Here is an 11,575-nt window from a genome sequence, read left to right as displayed (position 1 = left end):
TTATCTGAATACGTAAGGACACCAAGGCATCCCAAGGAGGCTGGTTTTTATGAGTCATTTCCCAATATTGCCTTGTTAACCTTCAGGGCACTGTGGTGCGCCTTCACCCACAAGCAGAAAGGAACGTACTAATTACCCAGATGCGCTGCAAGAACAGGGAGCTCGATTTGAAATATCAATATGTGCACCGTACACCGGATGAACAAGTTGTGTTCCGCTTTCATTCCAAGTTCTGTTTTTTTTCAGTATTTTTTGCCGGGTTGCTTTTATAAAGTTTACTGCACTGTATGGATTTAAAAAAATAAATATGTTGAAAGTAAAGTGCTTGATGTGAAAATTACTTTCCCGGTACTTTCTACACTGTGTATAGCCTCCTATAACCTTTGTATGTCCCCGCCCAGCGACCCGGAGCACCAGGCCGCCGACTGGGTGGGCATCCACCAGGAGGTGTGCCCCCGCCTGGCATGGATGCGTAGGCCCGCCCCTCCCCTGGTCCTGCAGGCCGACCGTGACGCCCACCACGCCCAGGCTAGACTCCAAATGGTGAGGGCCAGCCAGTGATGGGGGGTCTCTTTCTCTTTCTCCCTCTCCCTCTCCCTCTCTCTGTCTCTGGCTCTGTTTCTCTCTGTCTCTTTCTCTCTCCCTTTCCCTCGCCCTGTCTCACACTCTCTCTCCCTGTCTCTCTGCCTCTCCCTCTCTCTGTCTTTCTCTCCGTCTCTCTCCCTCTCTCTGTCTCTCTCCCTCTCCCTGTCTCTGTCTGTCTCTCTCTCTCTGTCTCTCTCCCTTTCCCTCTCTCTCTCTGTCTCTGTCTCTGTTTCTCTCTGTCTCTGTCTCTGTTTCTCTCTGTCTCTGTCTCTGTTTCTCTCTGTCTCTGTCTCTGTTTCTCTCTGTCTCTGTTTCTCTCTGTCTCTGTCTATCTGTCTCTGTCTATCTGTCTCTGTCTCTGTTTCTCTCTCTGTCTCTCTCTCTCACTCTCTCTTTCTCTTTCTCTTTCTCTTTCTCTGTCTCTGTCTCTGTCTCTGTCTCTGTCTCTGTCTCTGTCTCTCTCTCTCTCTCTCTCTCTCTCTCTCTCTCTCTCTCTCTCTCTCTCTCTCTCTCTCTCTCTCTCTCTCTCTCTCTCTCTCTCTCTCTCTCTCTCTCTCTCTCTCTCTCTCTCTGTGAAGTAGTGCTCTGCTGATGCAGATTCCTTCAACCTGATGAAGCCGCAGAAGGTGGCAGGTGGGGCTCGGAACAGAAGAGGCATTGTTATGAACCGGGGGTCGGGAACCATTATTAGTGTAATATAATATTGAGGAGTGTTTAAATGCACATTGGTTAATGTATGTGGTTGCGTGTGTGTGTTTATCTGTTTGTGTGCAGTGCTCCTGTAGGAATATGTCTGCACGCAGGGCCTGTGTGTGCGTGTGTTTGTGTGCGTGTGTGTTTGTGAGCAGTGCCTGTGTGTGTGCGTGTGTCTGTGTGTGTGTTTGTGTACAGTGCCTGTGTGTGCGACTGTGCGCAGTGCCTGTGTGTGTGTTTGTGTGTGTGCATGTGAGTTCGGGTGTGTGCGTGTATCACAAAGATGGTTCATCAACACCTAGATGTGAGTCAGATTTTCCCCGTGCCGCTGTGGATTCCCTTGTAAAATAACTTCAGCCGTCTGCAACACATAAAACCCCTTCAACACGCGTACCTCTACAGACACTCATCTCACCCAAGGAAATTGAACTTTATTAAATTCATAGCAACCCCATGATGTGTAGCGTGTCTGACTGAAGCCTCCTTAAACACAATTATACTGTATAAAATACCTATTTAGAGAAACCAAACACTGAAACAGCTTGAACAGGTTATTGAAGTGATCTCATCGTCTCGTGTTGGTTGATGTTACATAATGTCAGGTGATGTCCTGTGGCCTGCTCCGTGCATTGACAGCTTTGCACATTGGTCATGCGCTGATCTTTTGCATCACTGGGCTTGACTTTGAAAACGTGCTTTGAAAGCAGACACATGATGCATGCTCTACGGGGGTTGAGGCTTAGTTATGGTTCAACGTCGACGCAACGCTAGGAGCCATTACGTCCTGTGGACCCCCCTTACGTCCACCGCAGGGGCCTGACGTGAGCCCAGAAATTGCGTCGAAGCGTCTGCGTCGAAGCGTCTGCGTCGAAGCGTCTGCGTCGAAGCGTCTTCGTCGAGCGTCTGCGTCGAAGCGTTTGCGTGGTCATTGCGTTGCGTCGACGTTGAACCATAACTGAGCCTTTAGACTGTAGCAGGCCGTGGCACAGCTGACAGACGCCGTGGGTCAGCTAGTTGGTTCTGTGGTCTCTCCCCCCCTAGGAGGAGCTGCTGGGGGTGTGCCGGGAGGTGGCCCGGGGTAAGCTGGGGGAGGGGAGGCACCAGGAGGCCCTGCCCGCCCTGGAGCTCGCCCTGGCCTGCGGCCTGGAGCTGCATGGCCCCGGGGCCATACCGCTGGTGCCCCTCTACCTGATGCTGGGCCGGGCCTACATGGGTGAGCTGGGAGGACTGGGTCGGTGGGGTCTATTTGTGTGTTTGTGTGTGTGTGTGTGTGTGTGTGTGTGTTTAAATATGTGTTTCTATGTGTGTGTGTGTGTGTTCATCAGTTTTTCTATGCGTGTGTATCTGTGTGTATCTGTGTGTGTGTATGTGTGCGTGTGTATCTGTGTGTGTGTGTGTGTGTGCGTGATTATCTGTGTGTATGTGTGTGTGTGTGTGTGTGTGTGTGTGTGTGTGTGTGTGTGTGTGTGTGTGTGTGTATCTGTGTTCTTATACGGGTTTCTATGTGTGTGTATGTGTGTATCTGTGTTTCTATATGTGTTTCCATGTGTACGTGTTTATCTGTGTTTCTATATGTGTTTCCATGTGTGTGTGTATCTGTGTTTCTATACCTGTTTCCGTGTGTGTTTCTATGTGTGTGCGTTAAGGCCTGGGCAGGCTGGGCCGGGCCAGGGTCTACCTGTCCGATGCGGAGTGGAGCATGCTGCAGAACCCGGGCTGTGAGCGGGTGCTCCTCCACCAGCTGCACCGCACCCTGGGGTGCCTCCACACCTCCACCGGGGACCTGGAGTCCGCCCTCTTCCACCTCGCCACCGACGTCCGTAGAGCTGGCCGATCCACACTGCTTGAATAGCTTAGCGCTGTACCGCTCCCATACATGCTGCTAGCATAGCTTAGCCGCTGTTCCGCTCTTTTACATGCTGTTAGCATAGCTTTAGACAAGGCAAGGCAATGCAACTTTATTTATATGGCACTTTTCATACACAAGGCAGACTCAAAGTGCTTCGCATATAAACATTGTCATACAATAAAATAAAATAATAGATAAGTAAAAGAAAACATATGCAGAGAAATGAGTAAAATAGAAAGTGCAATGTATTTAAGATCAGATGAACAGTCTCTCTGGTACCCACGTCGGGACTCCAACCCGACCTAAAGGAATTTGGTACCAACGTCGGGACTCCAACCCGACCTAAAGGAACTTGGTCCTTTCTCTGGGACTCCAACCCGGATTCTAGGCAATTTCTATTCTAGGACTCTAATTCTATTCTAGGACTATATTCTAGGACTCTAACCCAGATTTTAGGACTCTAACTCAGACACACGTCGGGACTCTAACCTCGAACCAAAGGCCTTATTCTGGGACTCCAACCCAGGCAGACGTAGGGACTCTAACCCAGACAGAACTCAGGCCTTTCTCTGGGACTCCAACCCGACCTAAAGGAACTTGGTCCTTTCTCCGGGACTCCAACCCAGATTCTAGGACTCTAACCCAGACAGACCTTGGGTCTCAAACCTTTATCCTTTCTCTCTGGTATCAGATCATGTATCTTTCTGGTTAAAATAGAAAATAAAGGGAAAGTTAAAAAGGCATTTTAGTAATAAAATAAAAAATAAAGGCAAAGTTAAAAAAGCTTTTTAGAAAGTGCAATGTATTTAAGATTTAGCAGAAAGCTAAAGCAAACATAAAAGTCTTTAGTCTTGTTTTAAAGGTGCTCAGAGCAGGGCAAGTCTTAAATCCTCAGGAAGTTCATTCCAGCTATTTGTTGCATAGTAACTATATCCTGCTTTCCCATGTTTCGTGTTTACTCTGGGGAAAATTAACAGATTGGTCTCAGAAGATCTTATTGGTCTAGAAGGCGTGGAAGTAATGGAAGCATATCAGTTAAATATTTTGGGCCTAAACCATTTAGGGATTTATAGTTTAGCAACATGATATTAAAATCTATTCTCTGACCTACAGGAAGCCAATGTAACGTTTTAAGAATTGGTGTCATATGTTCACATTTTTTGGTCTTTGTTAGAACTCTAGCAGCAGCATTCTGAACAAGCTGAGGCTTCCTTAGAGTTTGTTTTGGGAGACCTGTAAGGAGACCATTGCAGTAATCAAGCTTACGAGTGATAAAGGCATGTACACGTTTTTGTAAGTCTTCAGTCTTGCTACATTTTTAAGGTGATGATATGCAGATTTTGTAACTGATTTGATGTGACTGTCGAAATGTAAATCTTAATCCATCATAACCCCTAGATTTCTGGCTTTGACTGAGGTTTTCAGGGACAGAGGGTAAAGGAGTGAAGGTGGGTTACTTTAAGCCTTTCCGTTTTAACACCAAATACAATTATCTCTGTTTTGTCCTCATTTAGTTGAAGGAAACTTCGGCACATCCAGTCTTTCACTTGCTCAATGCACTGGCACAGCAGATCTATGGGCTGTAAGTCATTTGGTGGTAGCGATACATAGATTTGCGTGTCATCAGCATAGCAATGATGGTCAATATTGTTATTTTGCATGATTTGCCCTAGTGGGAGCATGTTGACATGTATCCCACAAGGTTGAATAAAGAGGGTCCTAAGATCGAACCTTGTGGGACTCCACATGTCACTTTGGTTGATTCTGATACAAAATCGCCAATGGAAACAAAGTAGTTCCTATTTTGTAGGTAGGACCTGAACCAATTTAAGACTGTGCCTGAAAGCCACACCCAGTTTTCTAACCTGTCCAAAAGTATTGTATGGTGTCGAATGCAGCCCTGAGGTCTAGTAGCATTAGTATTGAGGTTTTGCCAGAGTCTGTGTTAAGACGGATGTCGTTTACAACAATAAGGGCGGTCTCTGTGCTGTGCAGGGGTCGAAATCCTGATTGGAAGGTGTCATAGCAACCAGTTGATGCCAGGAAGTGATTAAGTTGCTGGAGGACAACTTTCTCAATGATTTTACTTATGAAGGGTAGATTTGATATTGGATAATAGTTGTTAATAATAGAGGCAACTCGGCTCCGCTTTTGTAAAAGGGGTTTATTAACTGCAGTTTTCAAGGCTTTTGGGAAATTGCCTGACTGGAGGGAGTTGTTAACTATCTGCAATAGGCCTATTGCTAGGCAGTCAAAAACATTCTTAAAGAGGTTGGTAGGTAAAGTATCAAGGCAACAGGTGGATGGCTTTAGCATGCATTTAAAACATTGCCACGTTACTTTTGCCTGAACAGGGTGGTAGTCCAACATTTTTGTTTGAAATGGAGATATTGATGGCACGTCTGATGCCTTCAATTTTATCAGTATAAAAAGCTGCAAACTCATTGCATTTCTGCGTGGAATAGAGATCAGGTGGAATTTGTTTTGGGGGGTTGGTCAGTCTGTCAACAGTTGCAAATAGGGTTTAGGCATTATTAGTATTGGTTTTAATGATATTGGAGAAAAATGTTTCTCTAGCACTTTTTAAGTCTAAATTGTAGGCACAGAGGCCTTCTTTATAGAGGCCTGCATTCACAAGATGCTCTCTTACATGCTGTTAGCATAGCTGTACCGCTATACTGCTCTTTTACATGCTGTTAGCATAGCTTAGCCGCTACACCGCTCTCTTACATGCTGTTAGCAGAGCTTTAGTGCTAACTTTACTGCAGAGCTTTACCGCCATACTGCTCTCTTGCATGCTGTTAGAATAGCTTAGCTGCTGTTCCCACTCGTGCATGCTGTTAGCAGAGCTTAGCCGCTGTTCCTCTCTTTTACATGCTGTTAGCAGAGCTTAGCCGCTGTTCCTCTCTTTTACATGCTGTTAGCAGAGCTTCGCCGCTGTTCCGCTCTCTTACATGCTGTTGGAATAGCTTAGCCGCTATACTGCTCTTTTACATGCTGTTAGCATAGTTTAGCCGCTATACTGCTCTTTTACATGCTTTTTCACTCTCTTGCATGCTGTTAGCATAGCTTTAGCGCTAACTTTAATGCAGAGCTTTACCGCTATATTGTTACATGGTTACCTGGTGTATGATCGTGTGTACTATCCCATCTTCATGGTTACCAGGTGTACCACGCCACTGAGGAGTTTGGCCTGGACAGCACGGTGCCCTGCGGCGGGTACTTCCTCATGGCCGAGGTGTTCAGGAGGCAGGGGAAGAAGCAGGTCGCTCGGTCCCTGTACTCCCAGGTGAGGGGATACATAGGTCTTATTCACCTAGTGGCCATCTTGGAAATGAATCAGGAATTCAGCCCTCAGTTCCAAGATGGCATTTAGCGCAATAAGAGTTTTCGATTAAACAGATAATAACATAGCTGCCACTTAAAACCTAGATGGCCGCTAGAGAAGGTTGATATTTTTTTGTGCATGTTTAGACGATGACAATGAAGTAGTGTGTTCATCAGACAATCCATCCATCTTCCTATCCATCTATTATCTGTCTATCTATCTATCTATCTATCTATCTATCTATCTATCTATCTATCTATCTATCTATCTATCTATCTATCTATCTATCTATCTATCTGTCTGTCTGTCTGTCTGTCTGTCTGTCTGTCTGTCTGTCTGTCTCTCTCTCTCTCTCTCTCTCTCTCTCTCTCTCTCTCTATCAGTTTTTTTTAATTAATTGCTGAAATTGTGTTTTCTGTTGTGGTTGTAGGTCGCGACCACGTGGCACTCCCATCTGACCAAACTGTGTGAGCCGTACCTCAGCAGTGGCTCCATCCCGATCCAGCCTCCCCTTGGTAGGCAGCGCCTCACACGGGGCGATGGGACGGGGAACTCTCTGTGCCTGTTTACAAAAAAACGCTCTGGAGTCAGATGGTGTTACGTCGTGGATTGTACATGATATCTAAAACTGGTTTGACCCTTAACTGATACTAAGAATGCCAGGATGGGGAAACGCGTGAAGAAGGTCATCAAGACAGATTTCTTGGAAAATGACATTGTGAAGTGCGGCATAAAACCTGAGCCTCGTGAGACCATCCTGATATTCACGTTTGATTTTGAATATGGCCCTGTATTGATCCAAAACCTTCCAATCAGAGAGACGTCTGTTCTCTCTTGGCTCATGATATTCCGATCCGAAGTAGAGCAAAACAATATTGTAATCTGAGAAAAGCCTTCTGTGCAAATTTCTGTTAATCTTTTGACATCTTTCTCAGTATATTTGAGATTAAAACTGATTGCTACACTTTCCTTCGGCACCAGCACTGCATTATTGGGAGACTTTGGCACTGGTTGTTTGTCATTAACTGAAACTCACTCACCTGAGTGCTGATTATTCCTAGCATTTGAACAGCCTACTTATTAAACACACTACGCAAATACAGTGTGAAATATCAACATCAGCATAATACACTATAGACATTTGATAATATAGTCTACAGTATACTATAGACATCTCTATAGATACATTACGTATCATCAATCCGGTGACAGCTGATGTCCACATTGAGGACCCTATTGACCCCGCCGGCCCTAATCCCCCCCCCCACCACAACTACGTCACTCAACGTTAGCGTAGCCCTTAAAAATAAGGTCAACTTCGTTATATTTAGCCGTGCTAGCATGCTGTGTTTTAGGAAAGCTAAAGCCTGGATTTACCCCAGGGGGCGGGGGGGGATATAAGGTCTACTGCTGACACATCCCCCAGCCCCCCCCCCCCCAAGCTGCCCCACATATGACTCTAAGCCTATTAGCCGCAATGCTATTTCTCGGGCTTTGCGGCTAGTTAGCAGACGGTGTGACCTTCCTGCCTTTCCTATCTCTGGGGTCTCCTGGTCATGACGGTGCGGCCCGGAACATTCCACATCAATAATAGCAATCCAATGTATGCACTCACAATAACACCTGTAGGGTTAACGTGGTCAGCGTCGATGACAGAGACAGCTTCAGTTCCGACCCACTTTGGTCCTCATTGGATTGTGCCATCTCTCCGTCTGAGGGCCGGGTTAGTCTAGTGGCGGTTAGAGGGTTTGACTCCCAACTCGACAATGTTCTGGCTTCGAACCCAAATGTCCACAGGGCCTCTTCTACCTTGTCATGAAGACGTCATTGTGATCCATTCTGGATAAAAGGGTCTGTTAAAGGGCCATAGAGTAGGGGTCTATGCTGTGACCTGGGAGGCAGTTTTGGTCAAGGCGCCGCCCGATATTCTCCTTACATGGTCGTTACATTCATGTCGAAAAAGCGAGAGGACTTTGGTCTGTGCATATTGTTTGTCGATACAGTATCAACGAACAATCAGTCACTCAACAAACAAATGATCAAATCAACTTTCTATTGTGTCCAGCCCCCCAACTCATTGTGGGGGTCTCGTCCCATAGTTGTAGAACCGGTGGTCCGGTGGTCTGTCTGGCACTTTGTGTTTTCATGTGTTTCATGTGTTTTCATGTGTTTCATGTGTGTTCATGTGTTTTCATGTGTTTCATGTGTTTTCATGTGTTTTCATGTGTTTTCATGTGTTTTCATGTGTGTTCATGTGTTTTCATGTGTTTTCATGTGTCTTCATGTGTTTCATGTGTTATCATGTGTTTCATGTGTTTCATGTGTCTTCATGTGTTTCATGTGTTTTCTTGTGTTTTCATGTGTTTCATGTGTTTTCATGTGTGTTCATGTGTTTTCATGTGTCTTCATGTGTTTCATGTGTTTTCATGTGTTTTCATGTGTTTTCATGTGTTTTCATGTGTGTTCATGTGTTTTCATGTGTTTTCATGTGTCTTCATGTGTTTCATGTGTTTTCATGTGTTTCATGTGTTTCATGTGTCTTCATGTGTTTCATGTGTTTTCTTGTGTTTTCATGTGTTTCATGTGTTTTCATGTGTGTTCATGTGTTTTCATGTGTTTTCATGTGTCTTCATGTGTTTCATGTGTCTTCATGTGTTTCATGTGTTTTCATGTGTTTCATGTGTTTCATGTGTTTTCATGTGTTTCATGTGTGTTCATGTGTTTTCATGTGTTTTCATGTGTTTTCATGTTTTTTCATGTGTGTTCATGTGTGTTCATGTGTTTCATGTGTTTCATGTGTTTTCATGTGTGTTCATGTGTTTTCATGTGTTTTCATGTGTCTTCATGTGTTTCATGTGTTTTCATGTGTTTCATGTGTTTCATGTGTTTTCATGTGTTTTCATGTGTTTTCATGTGTTTCATGTGTTTTCATGTGTTTTCATGTGTTTTCATGTGTTTTCATGTGTGTTCATGTGTGTTCATGTGTGTTCATGTGTTTCATGTGTGTTCATGTGTTTTCTGCTCAGACTACACGCAGCTTGTCGAGTCCGACCGGATGCTGAGAAGCATGCTGGCGTTAGAGGGGGAGAAGGAGGAGAAGGAGAAGGAGGAGGAGGAGAAGGAGGAGAAGGAGGAGGAGGAGGAGAAGGAGGAGGAGGAGGAGAAGGAGGAGCCAACCAGTGAGCGTGACAATCAGGGGGTCCTTTTGAACCACAGCCTGGCCATGCTCTGGTTCCTGGCCGGTGACGCCCAACAGGTGAGGCCGTGGCAGAGGTCTGCAAGCCGAGAGTCACAACAACGTCACAGCAACACGGTGACACATGTCCCCTGTTGGGGTTTCAGTGTTGTTACAGGATCAACTGGAGAAGCAGAAAATGGACCAAAAAAATGCTGTGATGGTTATAAGAAAAATGATTGACTCCTTCTAATATTACAACTATATTACTAACAAAAGAGCTTTTTTTGTATAACTATATGACTTCATATTACCACCTCTTTTAGATATGTCCCATGATTGAAATAGGTGGGGAGGATTTCTTCTAGACATAGGAGTAGCTTGTTCACGGATGATCAAAATGAGGATTTGATTGATTTGAGTTCGACACCAGAACCACCGACCAGAAGGCTGTCCTGCCCACTAAAACATTGTTTTCTCGGGGGGCAGGACAGAAGAGGAGAGGAGTGTAGGGTGTGGGTAAACACTGACCCTGAGAAGGGACTGTGCTAGGGAGTGCCTCAAAGCAAATCAAACAGAGGACGACACCTCTATGGCGTTACTACAAAGCACACTCCATATGTTTAACCCTGGGGGGGTTAAACAGGCATAGGGGGGAGTAACACACTCTGTTTACAAAGCTGCGGCCATCCGAGTGCATTCGACGCGTCGCGGTGTCATGTTCCCTCACTTAAACCGCAACGGTGGTATATGTGAGGGTAGGCACAGTAGCGACGGTGCCCTAACCTGGCCGTCCTCTGGGAGGGGTAACGCAGGAGGGCGGGAGTGTCTGCAGGTCAAGCATCCAGCAGGAAGTGAGGGATTAGCTGGCTAGGCCCGGCGCGGCCGCAGACAAATCCCGGCGCATTACGCCAGCCGGGCCTCCGCTGTTCCCACAGAGAGCAGGGCAGCTGTAGCACGCACACGCGCGTGTGTGTGTCTGTGTGTGTCTGTGTGTTAATGTATCTTTGTTTAAATGTATACGTTTGTTTACATGTGTGTGTGTTTTTATTTATGTATACCGGTATATGTGTGTGTGTGTGTGTGTGTGTGAGTGTCTGTATGTGTGAGTGGGTTTATATATATGTGTGTGTGTGTGTGTGTGTGTGTGTGTGTGTGTGTGTGTGTGCGTGTATGTATACGTGTGTGTGTGTGTGTGTGTGTCTGTATGTGTGTGTGTGTGTGTGTGTGTGTGTGTGTGTCTGTGTGTGTGTGTGTGTATGTATACATGTGTGTGTGTGTATACGTGTGTGTGTGTTTGTGTGTGTGTGTGTGTGTGAGTGTCTGTGTGTGTGTGTGTGTGTGTGTGTGTGTGTGTGTGTGTGTGTGTGTGTGTATACGTGTGTGTGTGTGTGTGTGTGTGTGTGTGTGTGTGTATGTATACGTGTGTGTGTGTGTGTGTGTGTGTGTGTATGTATACGTGTGTGTGTGTGTGTGTGTGTGTGTGTGTGTGTGTGTGTGTGTGTGTGTGTGTGTGAGTGTCTGTATGCGTGTGTGTGTGTGTGTCTGTGTCTGTGTATGTATACGTGTGTGTGTGTGTGTGTGTATGTATACGTGTGTGTGTGTGTGTGTGTGTGTGTGTGTGTGTGTGTGTGTGTGTGTGTGTGTGTGTGTGTGTGTGTGTGTACCAGGTGCTGGAGCTGGGCCGCGTGGCCCTCCAGGGGGCCCAGCGGGCGCTGGACCACGGCCGGGCCGGCTCCATCCAGAGCATGCTGCGGCTGTTGGGGAGCCAGGACCCAGAACCCATGCAGACCCAGGAGCCCCCAGGGGCCCTTGGACCCCCGGACCTAGTCCCCTGAGACCAGCCAGCAGGCCAATCCTCACCGACTCATCTAACCCCCCCCCCCCCCCCCCCCCCCCCCTCCCGACTTCTGAAGCCCCTCCCCCCAAGGTTACATGATGACTG

At 46.3% G+C, this 11,575-nt stretch overlaps 1 protein-coding gene across 1 annotated transcript in view; it reads left to right on the top strand.

Annotated features, from left to right (window-relative positions):
• zmynd12 (zinc finger, MYND-type containing 12) overlaps positions 1 to 11,510 on the top strand; it is a 14,016-nt gene extending 2,506 nt beyond the window's left edge. Inside the window, exons 2-8 of the mRNA XM_060051760.1 lie at positions 402 to 543; positions 2,320 to 2,491; positions 2,925 to 3,094; positions 6,294 to 6,416; positions 6,886 to 6,970; positions 9,482 to 9,711; positions 11,301 to 11,510. Of these exons, the coding sequence (XP_059907743.1) occupies positions 402 to 543; positions 2,320 to 2,491; positions 2,925 to 3,094; positions 6,294 to 6,416; positions 6,886 to 6,970; positions 9,482 to 9,711; positions 11,301 to 11,468 (1,090 nt within the window). The 3' untranslated portion in view covers positions 11,469 to 11,510. The remainder of the gene's footprint in view (positions 1 to 401; positions 544 to 2,319; positions 2,492 to 2,924; positions 3,095 to 6,293; positions 6,417 to 6,885; positions 6,971 to 9,481; positions 9,712 to 11,300) is intronic.
• Positions 11,511 to 11,575: the final 65 nt, after the last annotated feature.

This window comes from Gadus macrocephalus, chromosome 1 (genome assembly GCF_031168955.1).
Source record: "Gadus macrocephalus chromosome 1, ASM3116895v1".
NCBI classification, from domain to species: Eukaryota; Metazoa; Chordata; class Actinopteri; order Gadiformes; family Gadidae; genus Gadus; species Gadus macrocephalus.
This window is presented reverse-complemented; position numbering and strand designations above follow the sequence as displayed.